General features: G+C 35.2%; 1 protein-coding gene across 2 annotated transcripts in view; it reads right to left on the bottom strand.

The window, feature by feature from the left end:
* Elk (Eag-like K[+] channel) overlaps positions 1 to 19,511 on the bottom strand; it is a 122,051-nt gene that overhangs the window by 89,242 nt on the left and 13,298 nt on the right. For both annotated transcript variants that reach the window (XM_066288905.1, XM_066288904.1), the window contains exon 2: positions 8,741 to 8,844. In XM_066288905.1, the coding sequence (XP_066145002.1) occupies positions 8,741 to 8,816 (76 nt within the window). In that variant the 5' untranslated portion in view covers positions 8,817 to 8,844. The remainder of the gene's footprint in view (positions 1 to 8,740; positions 8,845 to 19,511) is intronic.

Genomic DNA, 19,511 nt, shown 5'->3' on the forward strand with positions numbered 1-19,511 from the left:
AATTAAATTAATTAATAGTAGTATTGTTTAAATTGGAACTGTCGCAATAAGCCTTAAAATGATTAATTAATTAAATTAATTAAATTAAATTAATTTTTTTAATTAATTTTTTTAATTAAATGTTGATTATTTTCTTGTTGTGCGTATTTTTTTTTCGTAGTTTTGCTAACCTACATTATGTGATAACGTTATGTATTATTTCAAAGAGTATACAATACAAATGTTTTGTTACTCTCGTTTTGTCCTGTATTCTCAACTTAAGTGTATTTTCTTGATGTTGCTAGAGAAACTCCTCTCGGGCATAGATGTTAAAAATACGTATTCATTCTTTTCTGTATAATAATGAAACATTTGAAGCAAAATTCATGTAAAAACTTGAATATAACAATGAGAATCCGGCAAAACGTAAACAATTTCTGAGTGATCTAAAAAGCAAATGTTGCACCAATCGAAATCAATAGAAATCGAGATAGGAAAGTTAAATCAACAATGAGACAAACATTAAAATAAAAAAGTAATAAATAATTTATATTAAACAAAAGATCAATTGAATTGGTATCTGCTACTCAACATGAGAATTTGGCATTCTCGAGCCAATGAAGGAATCACTTGATGCAAGTGAACTTTTGTAAAAAAATGTAGTGAAAACAACAAAGAAAGCTATTTTCTCGATTTAAACATTCGATTTAAACACTCAATTCGAACATCTACTTTTTTCTGCATAGAAATAAGAAGAGTGGAAACTCTCTAAGTATAGTGCTCTAGATGAAGTTATTCAATGATATCAGCAGCCTAATGTGGTCAGAAAAGCTATATTATTACCCAGTTTAAACGCCGGGATTACTGGTCTCATCGGCATATTTTATCATTTTCCTGTGATCAATCTATGTTTAAATTAAACGTGCTGTTTCAGTTATATAAAAAGTCGATCAATCAACCAAAAAGCTTATATACATAGAATGTCTTCTATACAATAACATTAACTGAAATTTTGCATAGTTTCTGCGTTGATTTAAAAAAATTTTATTCTCCAGATTCGCGTGTGTGATACATGAATGATGTGGACGTTTCCCTTATAGATTCATTTCGGATTAATTGGAAAGAACAACTCGATGATAAAAATTAGTGTTTAATTTACATTAAAAATTGTCCAGGAGATGTGTTTCTTTTAAATGGTCAACTAGGAAAAAATGAATGAGGTATTGAGTCAAATGCAAAAGAACAATACAGGGAAAGCAAAAAGTAGCGTCGTAGACGTTTTCCTGGAAAGAACGAGAAATCGAGAAGAGAATCTGGAAGAAACTAAGTTAGCAAAGTTAGTAAAACTAAGTTAGTAAAAACCTAATACTTCCAAAAACACTATAGTGTCCGCACGTTAATGCGAGTCACTGTATATGGAAGGCATTGGGATTCTATGGCCCATCTCTCCCAAAAATGATTTTTATCGATCTGGATGCACTGTGTTGATCCCTAGAAGCGAGTAGTCCGAATCTCCTTTCTTCTCGCTCTGTCGTTATTCTAGGTGACCCAGAACTTTTTTTTACGAGCTTGTCTACCATTTTCGAATCAGTTCCTCTGGCAAAAAGTTATTGTTGTAATGTATTTTGCATTAGTTTGCTGATTTTGCGAAAACCAATTCCGGCTTCAGGTAGGCCAATTACGCGACCCTTTTGAAAATCTCACGGTTGATGATAATTCGGTCGTCTCCGAATTCTGGACGTTTTAACAGCTCAGTTTACCACTGTTTGAACCAAATAATAACAATAAACCGACTGAAATAACTGATAATAAAATTAAAGAATTTTTTAAAAAAGTATCGCAAAACAATGCGGAAATTAATATTTTTGTTGGGTTTTGTTTATCACATATTTCTCTTTAGTTTGGTTAAACAATTTACACTTTTAATAGATGATGCGTTTTCGTTGTGTCGCATAGTATATTACGTATTTTGAAGGCTTGAAAAAATAGTTTCAACTATTTATCGTAAGTGGATCATCTGCTAAACATTTTGTGGGAAGTCTTGTTGCCAAGTTTAAATTTTTTCAATTTCAGTAATCAAACTCGTGCATGACCCCACAAGTTACCACGACCCATGCCATCGTTCCTAGATGAGAACATTACGTTAAATTGTTGAGAGAGACTTTTTTACAGTAATAGTTTACAGGGTGTTAAAAAAATGGTAAAACATATCAGGAAAAAATGTAACTTTGCTATTGTTTCCTCTATAAGAAATGTATTGGACCCACATAGGGGTACTCACTGTACACTTGTCAGACTACAACGAACAAGCCTATACAGAGAGTGTCCGAAAATAACGTTGAACTATTTGGAAAGGTGATTCTAAAAATTAGTATAATAAAAAAACTCATAGACACGCCCTAAAAGTGCCTTTTAACGGGGACGGAACCCCTTAAAGGGCGAACTCTTAAGATGATTTTTTTTGAACATTTTCGAAACGATTCGCGCTAAAATTATGAAATTCGGTATGTTGTAATAAGTTGAAATGGAAACATTTTTTGCATTAACAATTGCAGACTTTTGTCAAGGGCCTTACATACAGGGAGTCTCCTGCGTAAATGTCGCTCTAATTTTTTTGCTCGCAAGCTTTCTTAATTCTTGAAATCAAATTACTAAATTGCATATACTTTTAAGTGAAAAAGGCTTTCTTATTTCATCTCCTCAGAATAGGCCCTTTTCCAGAAAAATTGATTTTTATCAACCGATGCACCATTACATGGACATCGAAACGCATTGTAATAACTATAGTAGGCTTCCTTGCATTAGGAACGTTTTTTTATTAGCTGGCAACCACAAGACTAATGTTATTAACAATTTGCCAATTATTTACAACAAACGTCGAACACGGCCTCCATTCATCTCAGTGCATCTTCTAATTCGTTTCTTCGTAGATTTCAAAGTCTACGTAATCGTGCATAGGTTTATTTTCCACTGAGAGGACCTTTTTAAATTTAATTTCAAAAAATAAAAAATGCCACAAACAAAAAATTCACGGCAACGTTTACGCGGGAGGCCTTCTGTACGTGACGCCACTGACTGAAACCTGCAATTATTTACACAAAAAAGTTTTCCCGTTCCAGCTAATTACCGTATACCGAATTTCATAATTTTAGTTTAAACCGTTTCGCGAATATTGCGCGAAACCATTTTCAAAGTTAAGAGTTTAAGACGCAATTTTTGGGAAATGTTTATGAAAACATTTTTTATTATTTTTATCTCCAGAATCACCTCCCAAAATATTTCAACGCAATTTCCAGATGCTCTGTCCGTTATTTTCTAAGGTAAAACGCGAAGATGAAGGTTTAATGGCTGAACCGTTCAGGTTAGTTCAGGTTAGAATTGCCACCCTGAAGTAATGCTTAACGGCGGTTCCGGAGGGGACTCAGAGTGATGAGGGGAGGGTTTTAGTGGGTAGGCGTCCCACTCAGGGACGAATCCCACATAACCCGGTCTCTGTAACATCAGACCGGGTACCTTTCCAAGGTTTCTCCCCTCTATTAAAAAAAAAAAAAAAAAAAAAAAAAAAAGAAATCGTCAGAGTTCTGACGCCACGAGTCGGATCGAAAAAATGACGTAAATAAGAACCTGACAATGGAGCAAATAAGTGAAAACTGAGCTATTTGTGCTGAATTAAATTTGTTAATTGAATTGCTTCCTAATTGGTTTAATCGTAAGGCAAGTGAAAACGCAGTCACGTGGTGAAGTTATTTTGAGAAATTTAAAAGTGATAATTTTCCACCCTGGTTGTTAAAGCTCGGAATTTTCAGCATTCACGAAGAAGTAGCAACTATGAATATGAGTGAATAATAAAATCATAAAATGGAAATTTACCTATTTTTAAACAGAACAACTGTAAAATGACTTCCTGCAAGTGTGCGAGTGCACCTGCTTCATCAGGGCTCTTTCTCTAAATAAAGTTTAATAATAAAATTTTAATTTATGTTAGACGTTGATTCGTATTTTTCAACAGCTTTGAGTTGCCATGAGAAGAGGGTTGGAAAAAAACAGGACCGAAATTAATACGAAGGGGAGTGAAAATTACAAGATGAAAATTCGCAAGCAAATCTGCTAACAATCCGAATTATTTTTCATAGGAAGTAAACCGTCCATTCAATTAACATCTGGGTTATCTGGCGTTTTTCCCGTGTATTATCATAGTTAGCACAAAATGGCTGAATCCGAGTCGTCAGGCTCTCAATTTACTTATCCTATTTTGAGAGTTTCGAGTTCCCTTAATTCCCTTCACTTTTCTTCGGATATTCTGCTCAGTTTCACAAGCACTGATCGAATTGACAGAAGACAGGAGAAGGTAAATTAATAGACCTTATCCCATTAAGAAGAGGTAAATTCGTTCGGGATCACTGCCATCTCCTTTGCATAGCCATTTTTATTCACACCTACTTTTTAACTTCTTGGTGATTAATGCCCCCAAGATTCAACGCATTACACCCAGACGTTCAATGAACTGCGCCCATAAATTCCCGATGTTTCTGAGGAAAAGGAAATCAATCATTCTTAGAAACCTTTAAATAATTGCCCCCACAGCAGTTTTCTCAAAGAAACTTTTATAAGATAAACATGAAAGACTCTGGGGAACTAAACTTTATGATAACACACTATGCAGAGGCTGTAGCATCATTAAATTCTGGGGACACTTAATCCACGTTCTAAAGCCAGAATAACGACCTAAATAATTGATTATATTATTTGCAACACTCAACGCCATAATCGTTAGAAGGAGATTCTATCTTCTACCGCCCTTCTAATTTCCCAGGGAACATTCCACCTAAACATCAAATGAAGTCGGGGCTTTTAGGCAGATTGAAAACGCTTTATATCCCACAATGAAATTTGTGCTTGATCTGTCCATAGGGATCATTCGTTCGCCTTTTATGTGCTTTCTAATCTCCAAATTGAGGAAAACATGAATTCAGTTTCCATTGAAGATACTCCTTGTTGTCCATAACAATCTAATAAACTATTGTCAATATTTCATTTTATGGGTTATAATAAAATCGAAAATATCTGGAGTGCCCATTGAGCGCCGTGAACTAAATCTTTATTGGGGTATTAAATCGCGCTTAAGAACTGATTTGCTCGAATGTATCGCCGTGTTTTATTAGTTATTATATTATTATTAATATTTGAAATAGTGTTTGCAAAATGTGAAACTTTCAAAATTAGCCGCCGATCCGAAAAAGGAGATGTGCGCAAGGTCGCGTTGTATTTGCGACCTTTTCGATGTATCTTCAAATAAACCCGATTGGCTCGTTAGTTAGAATATAAAAAAATAGCCCTGGTCAGCATCGCGTTTTATGGATTTAAAAGCTCGAAAACGTATCGAACTAGCACAATCACTTATTTTAAATCGACTGAAGCTCTGCGATTTACAGGGTGTTAAAATGCAATTTCAATCATATTTTTTCTTTATAGCTTCTAGAGTTTTTGAAAGGGAGGTTGAATTGGAAATTGTAAAATTTACAACTCATTCGTCTCTACGTGGACAGACTTCTCAACTTTATACTAAAATCTACAGAGTGATTTCTTTCCGGAGTTTGGTTCCTTAGTTCGATACTAAGCTGCGGTAAACGTATCGCGGTGACGTGTCACGAAAAGTACGTCAATGTTGGCCGTTTATTTCCCAATGCCAGAGACCCTTGTTCGATTTAGAGAATATTTTATCTCTTGGATTTTTTCCGAATCCGTCATCGTTTTCCGGTAAAATGCAGGAGTACTGGTGCAAATCGAACCAAAAAGCACTTGTACACGGTGACCCAAATTCGCGGTGTGTCATTGGGATTTGCGAAACTATAAGAGGTGCGAGGTCGCTAAAATTAAGGCGAGGTTGGACAATTTAATGCCCAAGAAAATGCCACTTCAAACTCGAAAAAATTCCGAATTCGTCTGGATATTTGATTACATCAGTTTTGTTTTTTCCTGACTTTTGTGAAGAAGTATTCGAAAACAAATGCTATTTCACTGTTCGCACCTTTCGTCCCTATAAAATGGCGTCGTGAAATTTGAAATCCCACGTTTTGTCCCTGAGTCACCATCTTCAATCTGCATTTTCATTTTGTCTTTTATTCTCTTTTGCCATCCTAAGAATAATGACATATAACAACCACCAAAAAAGCAGTAGATATGACGGAAATACCTTCTTAAAAAGTGCATTGAAAAAGTGCTTCAAAAGGATTTTATGTTCGTTGCAGTTTCTCCTGCTCCCGTATACCTAGAGGTTTTTAATCAATTTTAATATGTAATATAAAATAAGTAATATAATTTTTTTTTATACAATATAACAAATGAATAGGGTAAGCAGGTGGCCGTGAATTCAGGTGAATTCATTCTACTGTTTTTGAAATAATTAAACAATTATTGAATTGCTTTATTGTCAAATTGTCGTTTTACCAAATGTATTCAGCAAATTATAAAATTGATATTAATTATAATTAAAGTAAAATAAAATGTTCTCATTACTTGAAAAGGGTGATGTGATAAAAATCTATTACCCTTGCAATGCAAATGCTAAAGTGTCCTTAGAGCGTTTTTTTCAAGAACGAAAAACCTTAAAAGTGATATTAAAAATTATTCAAATTTCGAATCTAATTAAATTATTTAAAATTAAGTGAATATTGAAATGACATTTGTTTTGAAATGTCTGTTCAAATAAAGGCAGGACAAAATCACAATTATATAGCAATATTTCGATTTTTTTCTGGACATTTCTGGAAGTATTTGGAATTTTTCTCGGTCAAAGTGCAATTTTTTGATCACTAAATTGTCTGTTGTGGTTTCCGAAATTCCAATGATGCTCGTCGGATTGGGACCAGTCATGTACATAGTTTCGCTTGCTTGCTTGTTTAATTTCGAATTCGATGTTGCCTCAATATGGCAATACAAAATTGAGTCAGTTCAAATTCCTAGAAAATTACGAAATAGTCGGGATACCATGGAAAATTTTAAAAAATTTCAATTATTGCCCCTGGACAGTCGCGAGGGACCGTTGGACAAAAGCTTCTAAACATTTGATATGGGTTCAATTTACTCCTTGCGTCATGCCCTATCACCATCCTAAATAGATTCGTCCAGTTACCAGTCACCTTGTATATGGGGTGCCCAAGGCTTTTGACGTGTGTGATTTCAACGGTGTATTGCGATTCAAAATATATCAATTATTTTTTGAAAAATAAAAACCGTAAATTTGTTTAAAAACGCAATACAAACTCAGTTAAATAGCATATAAAAAATAAAGAGGTTTGCTCGTTGATAGGAGATCGGTTTCTTCTTGGTTTTGTTCTCATAAACAGTCTGCGGTTGAAAACAAAAATAAATAAATAAATAAATAAATAAAAATAAATAGGAGGGGATGACAATTTAGAGCCGCACGATATTAAAAACAGTTGCGAAGTCTAAAAAATGTATTATACAAATGATTATTCTACAGAGTGTTTCAATTTTATTCTGCGTTCTTTCAATATACTGAACGTTAAAGATTTCCTTTTTTTTTCGTTTCCATCGTGATAATCCGAACAAAATATTTTTACTTGATATTCCACGGACGCCAGGTACGCAATCAAGAGCTCACGGCCCCACGTTAATCAGGCACTTTCATCGTAGTTATAATGTAAAGTACTTTTCTAGTTCTATGACCCGTAGTTTTTATGAGGATTCATTGAGAATTATTACGGCTTTTGAAACGAATACATTGATAGGAGCAGATAGAACCTATTTATAGGCTCTATTTATAGCTTTGCGAAAAGCGGCGTTTGTTATATTAACTGACAAGTTCCTTTAAGTTTACGATACTGTTGATGCGGCTAATACACGTCAAGAGGCGATATAGAGATAAATCCTAAACATTCAATTGTTGAAACTGGTATACTATGTAAAAGCCTTTGAACTCTAAATATATATTGTCGAAATCCCCAGGGCATTTGGGAAAAATCTTAAGCGACTTTCACTTGCTTTTATTAACTTATTCTTCATATCACAAGACCTCTAAAAGAAAACTCTGACCTTTAACGAACCGCGGGCTGTATTGGAGGTATTCGGGAGATTGAAGACGATAATAAAATAAGGGAGGTCGTCGGCCATCGTTCCAACCCCTCAAATTCCGCAAAAGGAGCTTTCAAGATTTATCTTTTACTGCACGGTCTTGGAGGATATTAAATTTTGATTAGTAAGTACCTTTTTGTGTCTCTCCTCCTTCATCTGGATCAATCGCAACGAACGAATCAGAATGTTATGGAGAGAAAGAGGAATAACATTAACCAATCTAATTTGGATTCCGAAATGATGAACCGCGTTCTGCGGAGGATTTCGGGATTAATCCGCCAGAATAAATCCGAAACGTTCTAATTGAGGTATTTACAATACATGTAAGGTTGCATTAATTCGAATTAGAGCTCTTAGCATTTAACGCCCCAAAACGGCGAACTATTTACACAAAGCGTGATCCTCAGGTATTTCCGGACTCCATGAGTTCCTGAATCATCTCATCGAAATCTCCAGACTATTAAAAACCCTTAGGAAATAATTTCGTTCTTTATTTTAGAAAAGTTGTTAACGGACTGGGCTCCAGACGAGGCAGCGACGGTCATGAATTTTATATCGCTCTAGTTGATAAAAAAGGGCGATAAAGATTTTTGCATTTAGGAGAAAATCTCATTATAAAGGAGTCACAATAAAATTTTAAATTTGCATCGCGGAAGGAAAGACTTACGTGTTCCATCAAATCTTGTAGCAATCGTGTCCAGAAACGTGTTTTGGGGGGCTAAAAGCCCCCTCCGGGCAGGCATCGGGCCTGGGAATTTTTGCAGTATCGTCCTGAAAATCAAAACTGTGTTATTCCAAGGTTGGCCCCACAGAAGTAAAATTAATATTTCTTCGTCTACCATCTTCCAGCCGACAGTTCTCTGTCTTATCTATTACTCATACGCAAACAATTCACAAGTTTATAAATCTACGATTAAGTTTTCAAAGTTCTTTCTAACTTTTAAGTAAGATAAACAATTCATTAAATCTCCACTAACGACACTTTGAAAATATTTACGACTTTACAGCACCACCACAGTAGTCAAGTCGTCAGACTAAGCATAAAGTACATCCAAACTTTAATATTATTCAACACTCTTAAATCAGTTCTCTAATTGATTAACAACGGGAAATTTTTCTGTGAGAGATTGTAAACCACCTAATTTCGTATGCAGACCCGGCCCTCGACTTCCTTGGCAGTAAATGATTAAATAACTGTATATTTTCAGAGATTTCAATTGAAGGCTATTCATCACTGCCCGATAAAATATTTATTTAAGTTAACAAAAATTCAATAAACAGATTTCTTTAGACATCATAAAGAGTTAATAAAACCTGAGATCTCAATTTCCTGTTCGCGGAATGGAAAAGTTGGGGAAAACGTTGATCAAGTTAATGTTAGACAATCGCTTTGCGTGTAGTCTCCTCTGGGTAGGATTTGAGGGTGGAAATTTATTTAAAAGAACTATAAAGAGGATGAATACGAAATCGATTTAACAGGAAATGTAAAAATGTAGAAAGTGCGCTGCAGGACAAGAATACATTATTTATAATGCATTCTTATCCTGGAGCAGTATGATTTATGTTCAACGAGAGAAAACATGGAGACTCGATCCTACGGTTCAAATATCTTTTTTGTAAACAAACTCGTTGCCAAATACCAATAATTGAAAACGTTTGAAGTAATTAAAGCTTTCGAATCAACAGAAAAGTCCTGGAAATTTTCGAAATTTTTTTGCACTTGCCTATCTCGATTCTAGCGAGAAAAAGTCCCTCGTATGAATCGCTTCGACCATCGCGCACGACGGCACAAGAGCGCCCGTCTTCTTGTAGCATGAAGTAGCGAACAATAAAAAACTAAAAGTTAAGAAAATCTTGGACATTTCACTTTAAGGTCGCGTTCTAACTGAATCTTGCTCCAAAAGGGGATTCTGAATGCGTACAGGTATTTGACAGAGGTTCTAGAAAACGATATTGTAGCGTTCATAGTTATTCTTGGAGAGAACGCAACCTTTATGCGTGACAATGCACGGCCCCACATTGCTCGCATGGTTACCGGTTTTCTCGACGAAGTTCAAATCACGCGATTTGGCTGGCCTGCTCGAAGTCCGGATTTGAATCCCATCGAGCGCGTTTGGGATGAAATAAAGAGACGTTTACACCGAGACATGTGCCGCTCCTAGAAATACCAGAGAGCTTCGCAAAATGTTGTCGGACGAATGGGACAATTGTTGAGACTTAGGTCCCGTTTAGTTAACTAGTCAGCTAATTTGTATTTCTGGACTTTAAGTTGCGCCCCTGTACAGCAGCTTCCATTTCCCAGCATGGTCCTATAATAGCACCATCTGAACCAATAAGTGGGTCGTTTGATGCGGAAAAATACTCTCATTCCCTTTTGCGGCACTCAAAATTGGGGTATCATTACGGTCTGTTACGGAAGCGTATTGGAAATATCCTAACAAAAGCGCTTGGTAAAAGTACCCGCTTAACGGTCACTCCTTTCAGAATTTGGTACCAGATGTGTGAGTGACGACTTCGGGGAGCAGCACGTCCCTGCCTGGAGGTTCTCGAATTAGTACTTAAGGACTAGGGAGGGACGTTGCTGGAGCTTTTTTTGGCTGGTGATTCAATCCGAACAGATCCAGACATTTTCAATCCCGGGAAATACCTTGAAGTCGGGTCTCCAGCAATTTTCGTTTGTGGTAATTAGAATCGATGCACACTTGTTTAGTTTTCTCGCATTTCTCGCTCGGACTAAATTGAATCGTTAATCGTGTCTAGTGGCTCGTTGTCAGTTGGTCCTAACTCTTCTGGTGTACATCGAATCTGATATCAATTTAGATAGCAGGAAAATCAATAAATTGTCGTTATCGTTTAACTTGGTTTTGATTAACTTCGATCAGAGAACAGCGTCCCTGATACTGCGAGTACAAGGTGGTACTTTAAACGTAACCATCCAGTCCACGTCATTTCGAGTCCTACGTGAAGTATCGACAAACAACAATCTCCCGCAGAATGTGATCCAAAACCCGATTCCAAAATATGTCTGATAATCTACAACCTCTTATCGCTTCTAGAGGAGGAAATATTCGGTATTGAAGTCCGTGAAAACATTCACGTTTTAGATAAATTCATGTTCGTTAATTTAATAATTTTTAATACATTTTGCAGCAAGGACGAAAATTCCTTTTCGTTCGTGCAATCACGACAGAATCATCGCATAAAGTTAGTAATTATAGTACAGGTGAAACAAATTTGAATAAATGCAAGCTATTACATTAAATGCAAAATTTCGAGTTGACCCTAATTTTACTCCCGGGAGTGTATCTGTAGTTTGAGTAAATTTAACGTTTTTTCATTCCAGAGGAGTTTTTTCCGTTTTTAGAGGTACTTCGCTCTTTTTGCTCCCGTAAATTACCTGCCATCAGATATCAGTGACATTTTTTGATTTTATTTTTAAATTTTCCCTGCCTTTGCCTCACAAAAATGCGGTCTGCAAGCAAAAAAACAACTCAATAGACGGATAAAATGTCAAGTATTGGAAGTTTTCTCTTGCATAGTTGTTTTTGCCATCTTTTGACGAGAAATTTCGCGTAATAAAAGCCCGAAGTGCGGAGGAAACCGGCGGAACACTCGATGCTAAAGACGAAAGTGTCTCGAGTGTTTCATGTGTGATCTCACTTCTCTCACCTGCAAAATTACTGGAATGAACAAAAATATGGAAAGTCGTGATGTAACTCGAGTTCTTTGTTGAAATTCCTGTATGTCTGTCTCGGGTTAGAAAAAAATATCGTGTAATCAAAACTCAGAATGGTCCGTTTTTCCTTTGTAAAACTATCAAAACCTGCAGCTCCGCCCGCCGATTTCACGAAAGACCGATTTATTGATACTGATAAATAAATGTCATAGTTTCCAATAGTATTTCAGGCAATTTCGGATGACAAATTAAATTCACGAAATTCTGGACACTAAATTAATGCAGGACACATCGAATGGTTTTGGATTTGAACCAATTAGGGGGGTCCCGCACATGATACACCGAATGCCCACAGTTCGAGCAATATAATTAGAAGCAATGGTTGATCGAAATGTTGAAGAAATCAGTCATCAGTAACAAGTCACGCAAAAAATGGATCAGAGATAAACGTGAATTGCGAATACAGTGGATCAAAATGTTGCTAAATGGTCATAGTTGACTTATCCGGTACTTCAAACTCACGGTACTTGTCCGGCGCGTCATTTTAAAGGTCTTTCAACTACCTTTCCAAATATGCTTGATTTTTGAGACACTTTCGAAAAATCATATCCGAACTGTAAACAAGCTTAGGTATCAACTGTACTGTAGAAAAATTGTTCGTTAATGTTTTAAGTTTTCAAAATACTATCCATTATTTTCTAAACGGGAATAAAGTCTCTTTTCAAACTCCGCTCCAACATTTACGAAAACTTCAACTTGAATTTCCTTACACGCAGCGGTAATTCTTTTCTTCAACCCTTCCAAACTCTTAAGATTGGGGTTTATAAATAACAAATTTAAAATGCCTTCAGAGAAATAAATCCAGAGGTGTTAAATAGGGCGATCGCGGTGGCCACTCAGTTGGTCCTATTGTACACAGCACATGTTTTAATACATTTTGCCACGATAAAGACGTAGCACCCTTTAAAGCACTTTGAAATATACGATTAAAAAGATGTTCTAACATTTTCAAAATAATGGACCACTGAAGTGTTTATCCGGGAGTCGAAGCGTTTTTGCTGTCTTTTTGGGTGGTCTGCAGCGATGACTAATTTTTTTAATATTTAGATGAATTATACAGTGCGTTCAATTGAAAACGTACAACTTTAAATATCGTAAAAACGGAAATATCGACGTTACTTGCGTAAACCTAAGTTACCCCTTCCCAACCCGCCCTCTTGAAATTTGAAATGGCACCCCACCAAGTTGCACCTCATATTAAAGGTAATTAAGGGTATAAAATATCGGCGCACTAGGAAACTCGATTTATCAAAGCGTTTTCGAAAACGCTCTGAAAAGGAGAGAAAACTCAATTTAATGTTATTTACAAAATCTACCATGTTAATCGAGATGTTAATGTTTCATTTTGGCATAGCACTTGTACTAAAAGGGGAAAATCTTTGCAAAACGAGCTTCTGTGCGAAAATGATTAATGGAATGTGTCCCATCTGATGAAAAACATTTATTTATTCATTTACTTGTTGAACAAAAAGAAGCGCCAACAAATTTGAGAAGATCGAAAATTGATTGCATATGTTTGAAATGAAGTACTTTTTCCTTGATTTTTCGAAAACGCTGTGACAAATCGAGTTTCTTAATGCACCGACATTCCGCCCTTTTAAGTACCTTTAAACTGAGGTGCAACTCCATGGGGGCGCCATTTCGAATTTCAAGCGGGGGTGGCGGAGTTGCAAGGGATGACCATTAAGTTGAAGTAGGTGACCTCATAAGTGGTCCCCCTCGCCACCTGAAAGGACACTTTACTCAGTGCTCTCATGTATTTCCGTTTTTACGACATTTGGAATGATAAGCTACCAAATGAACACACTGTAGATTATATAAATGCGAAGGGCAATAATCCTGATAAATCTGAACGTTTCGGTTAAAAAAAAAAAAGTCATAACTGTGAGAGCCAACGGCTTATTCTTGGAAGATTTACTTTATAGCAAAATTATACATCTGTGCAGAGTTTGACGTGGCCGTTTATTACTGAAATGGTCGCCAGTTTATTATTTCGACATAATTTTCCAGGTTGAGTTAACATCTTCCGGGAAGAAATAATGACGTCAGTCCGGAGACCCCCATTTTAGTGTGTTTAAAACTTTTATTTAATTATTTCCTTCCTCCCAATGAATAATTGTTAGTATTAGCAATATTCCCAGCTGAAATTGGTATATCGTTCCCAAAATAACATCCTGATAATATTGCAGTTACGATAATAGTTCGGCTGCTATTAGTAAAGAGAAAATTGCTCTTAGTACACATGCATGCTGTTAGCTTTATTTTTGTCGATTATAGCATAACAGATGTTTTAAGTAACTGTGTCCGTTTTTTGCCTAAATGGAGTAAAAATTAGCCTCATATATGCACACAGGGTGTTTTAGAATAGTATGCCATAAATTTAAAGGGCGATTCTATGAGAGATTTTGAGAAAAAAAGTTTGTATAGACGTCGGTCCATTTTCGCGTTCGGTCTGAAATACAGGGTGTTAAAATTTGCTATATTTTTTTAATAAGCCCGGACCTGCATAAAATATTTTTATCAAACTTCATGGGCGTAAGTTACATGTAGAAACATCTCTTTTTGAGAGAAAAACGAATTTTTAAATGCAAGCAGCGACGCCCCCAAGGCTATGACCTTGATTATTTTTTGTGAAAAATAACTTTGATATTTTTCACTTATTTAGAACACCCTGTATAAAACGAAAACAATTTTAGAATGTACCCATAATCGAGTTCTATACAGGGTGTTTCCTAACTACGTGTAAAAAATTTAAAGGCGTGATCCTCGACTGATTTTGAGTCAAAAATGTCTAATAAACATATGTCCGCAAATGCCTTGTTTCCAAGATACAGGGTGTTGAAATGTGACAAGAAAAAGAGATTTTATTTCCAAAATGACTCAATTTGGGTGTTTGAATTTTAGAAAAGACAATTTTTTGGGGGAATCTTTTAATGATTAATTATAAGAATTGCTGAAAATGACCACCATTACTCATAATGCACGCTTCCATCCTTCTTGTTAATGATTGTCCCACTCTCTCGAAAACTCCTGGGGTGTTGCGTATCGTTTCACATTTCAAAAACCATATTGGCCATTTCTTGATTAGTGCAATTGAGCATTTGAAAAATTTTCAAAACTGAGGTATAATCTGATTTTTGGGACACAGAACTAAATTCTTTCACTTTAGAGAGTAAAACACCAAAATAACACTGACTATCTTGTTTATAGTAGTGGAAGTAGCAAAAAAAACTAACAATAAACAAGTTAGTAAATACCACCAAACCTTTAGAAACCTTTTTCAACGTCTTTCAGTCAACACCCTGTATCTTGGAAACGAGGCATTTGCGGACATATGTTTATTAGACATTTTTGATTCAAAATCAGTCGAGGATTACGCCTTTAAATTTTTTACACGTAGTTAGGAAACACCCTGTATAACGCAAAAAAAAGAAGTTCAAAATATTAAATTGTTTAGCCGTAATCTTCCGAGACAGCACTAAATGACCACCCTGTATATATATATATATTTATATATATAGCAAGTTTTAACACCCCGTATTTCCGATAGAAAGCGAAAACGGACCTACGTTCATATAAACTTTTTTTCTCAAAATCTCTCACAGAATCACCCCTTAAATTTATGACACATTATTCTGAAACACCCTCTATGTTATTTTAACCAGATTGCTGCAAAGCAAAATACACGAGCTAATTTACCAAAAAGCTTTCGCGTGTACGCTCATCCAAAGTCTGAAGCTCGGTTGAAGTTCCCGACTTCCAGGTGCCTTTATCTGTTACCCATGTCAGATGCCTGACATGATATCTACAAGAAATCAAACTCAGGGAGTTTAAGCCGTAACAAAGTTGCACGATGCATCAAAATGACTGTATTTTTTCCGCAAAGCATTCATAAAATATTCTGTTTCAGCTCTACAAAATATATAAAACAGTGCTTTATCCGAAGCTTTTGCCTAGAAGCAATTAAAATTTTTCTCTTTACAATTTACGTACACACACATCTGTACGTTTCTAACTCTAACTCTTTTAATTTAACGTAGATTTCTGGGTCAATGGACCGGTACGTAGGAATTCGCTCTTTGACAATGAAAATAGGCTACAGAGCTTAATTGTTAAAGTTAAATGCAATATGAAATGTTCCAGTTTTAGCTCAAGGTCTTAGCAACCTGGAAATTAGCATTTTACGAGTGAAATTATTGACTGTAAACAGTAAGTGATGAGCAAATTTGCTTGAATCAATAAACGCATTTCGAATTGCCTGAATGCCTGAGCCAAGTTCCCTCACTAAATAAGAGGTCGGGGTCAATAGGCTCAACATCTTCATTACAAAGTTTGATTTGATGTATTAAGGTTGGACACAATTTCGTTCGAGGAATTGAACAGTTATTAAAGCTAAATTAATTAGAAAAATAAAACGTTAAATGTCTCGCAATTGTGAAATTCTGAGCGGTTTTAAATGTTCACAAATTCAATGAATATACAAATATAATATAAATAATATACAGGGCATTCCTAGATATAGGCTACGTTCAGAATTAGGCAATTCTTAAGCTTAATTCATGACTAAAAGGTCGTATCAACATAACTCCGCAAACGCTTCGTTGCCTATTTAGAGGTTGATCGAATTTTAGGCATTTTTCAATCTTTATATTCTCGGATTTAAATTTTGGCAGTTCCAAACCAACATTCAAAATTCTTAAAAATAGACGGTTACCTATAGTAATTATCAATTACTATTATACCAAAATTTATTATTGTATGTATATGTACAGGGTGTCCCGGAAAATGCGGGCATGCTTTCGGATATATATACAGGGTGTCAAAGCAACATGACAAGTTCCCATGAAAAAATTTTTACAGACCCTCCCTACCAAGACGTGGGCCCCTAAAAAGCGCAACTGAAAGTCGGTTTTTATTAAATAACTTTTAAAGTACTTGGTGGAATTTGATACTTTTATTTTTTTAATATGATCGATACTAGTTAAGGCCCTTTAAAATAGCGGATTTGAATCTCATTTTACTGATTGAGTTCGCCAGAGGCCGACCAACTTAGACACATTATTGCGCATATTTTTAACACTCTGTATGATCAAGATACAAAGAAAATACTTTTGGAAACCCTCAAGCTTAATCTAAAAAGGTTACTTTTCTATGACATCGATAAAACGAACCGTTTTCGAAAAAGATATCATTTCAATCATAAAAGTTTATTTTTGAGAAATATCGTTTTTGAAGCTGATTGACAATGTTGTCAATTTTGACAAAAAAAAAATATATATATATACTATAGTAAATTTTAATTTAATCTGGTGAATTAATGAAAATCGTTAAAAAAAAATTTTCTCGGTAACCGACGAAAATATGAAAAAACTATAAGAGACTGGGAAGTCTCTAAACAAAATTAAAAAAATTATTTTGTATTTTAAAATGTATCAGCGCCGCAACGCGAAAAAGTTGGGTGAGGGAAAAAGGGCACAACCAATGGAAAAATATTGCATTTTAGATGATTAATAACACCATTTGACGTGCCTAATGATGTAAGCGTAAGCTCTATTTCACATTTTAGCTAAGTATCTCAAAAACTGCAGGAGCTATAAAGAAAAAACTGAAAATTTCTGAAATTTGAACACTCTGTAGATAGACAACAAATTGTTTGCAGAGCTATATATGGACTTTTAGCCATGAAATAAGCTAAAGGATTATTCTTTTCCGTGTGCACAGGATATTTAGGAACGCTCTATATATCACTATCTGCATATGTATATGGAACAAAAATACATAGGCATATAGAAATGTACTATAAAATAAAAATTGATAAAAGAAATAGTGAACTTCGTCCAAACAAGAATTTATGAAATTTTAGTGCAAAAAAATTTAAAGTAATAACGAGTGTTTGCAATATCTAATTAAGCAGAGCAGTTCAAGGTGCTTTAAAAATGAGACACACAACAGTTCTAATGGAAAGATACTTTATTAAGTTTTTTCGTGAACTAAATTGTAACATCTAGTTAAATTAATATTTTTTATAGTTTGATTGTAGTGGAATACAATTCCACATAATTTAATGAAATAATTAATTAAAATAATTTATATTCATTATTTATTGTAACTTATTTTCCATCAAAATAATATTTTTTTAAGGGTAAATTTGTTTGACTCTTCGAATTGCATTTATTCTTTGATTGTCCAGATACTCGTCTTTTTCTAAAATTCTGTGTACTTTTTGATATGCGTAAAGTACTTTCAACCTTGATCCCTTCGGATGGATAATGGATGTTTTTTTTTATATGTTTGTTTATGCATTTTCTTTCAATAAAACAAAAGACGAAATGAACATTAGGCCGGAAATGTACAGGACTGATTTATGGAATTATGTCCCTATACCGGGGTTGCGCAAAAAATTGTGACAAAGCTCCAACCCTATAGCGACTGTTTTTGTAAGAAAATTCAAATAAAATTTTTAAAAATATCTATTTTTGTCCATGAAAATAACTCGGTACAAAATACGCATTTTGCTTCTTCATCCGAATCAGTTTCAAAAAATTCAAGAATATCTTGTTCAAAAATAGGGTTATGGTATCCGCCATTGTTCTTTACATTTGGTTTGTCGCGCGATGCTTTTATCATTTGACTTCTCGAATGCTCTCAGTCTCCCTTTCAATAATTTTTCGTTCTCATTCCATTATATTCCACGTTTATGAATTCCACGCTTATGTAGAGCCACAACGATGTTTTAAGACCATCGCTCGGTGATTAGAAAAAGTTTAGCGATTATTTTGTCACTACCTTTCTATTGCAATTGAAAATATTTTGTAATGTGTCCGATCGGAAAATATTTGGCGATATCTCCAATTGGAAGATACCTTGTGATGTCTCCAGTGGGAGTCCGGAAACTGAAAAGTAGCACCGTTTTCCGGAGAGCATTCAAAACCCCTAGTAAATGACTGAAATGTGTATATAACGTTTTATAGAAGCAGTGTATGATACTAAAAATTACTCAAAACTTTTTCCGCTCATTTCTGTTAAGTGAAATGTAATTTAATATTTTGCATTCGTGACAAAACATGCCTCTACTTTCGTATGCAGAGGACAGGCTTGCACAGCACAGTAATTTAAACAATGGACCGTCACAGACAGAGAGTCGTCACCGACAGGTATTCTATCATTCTTTCCTCCTTTATTCAATAAGTCATTTTATATTGTATAAAGTTTTTGTAAGAAGCATCCATAGCCCTTAGAAGGACATCACAGATTCACAATCGTTCCGTTAGATGAAATATTTATGTTCTACTTATCATAAAAATTGAAACACCTAGAAATAATGCGCTTATATCAGTAAAATTTTGTGAATATATCGACAACATACAAAAATATATGATGTAACTTGCGCGAGATCCTAATTTCAAAAAATCTTCAAAATTCGTATAACGTGCATTACCCTCTTGCGAATTTACACCCTCAGAAACTCGCCTGGGCACACTTCCAGGTAAATGGTCAATTTGCTCTTGAGGCAGTGAATCCCAAGCAACTTGAATTGCATTTCGTAACTCCGATGAAGTGTGTCATGGGCTCTCCATTATAGTAATTTCTCTCCCTGCCATGTCCCATACGTGTTCTATGGGGGGAAGATCGGGAGAGCGTGGGGGCCAAGGAAGGCCGTTAAGTTTGCAACTTTATAGATGAGCCATAGTTATAGTGACAT

The sequence above is a fragment of the Euwallacea fornicatus genome, chromosome 13 (assembly GCF_040115645.1).
Source record: "Euwallacea fornicatus isolate EFF26 chromosome 13, ASM4011564v1, whole genome shotgun sequence".
In the NCBI taxonomy this organism is placed as follows: Eukaryota; Metazoa; Arthropoda; class Insecta; order Coleoptera; family Curculionidae; genus Euwallacea; species Euwallacea fornicatus.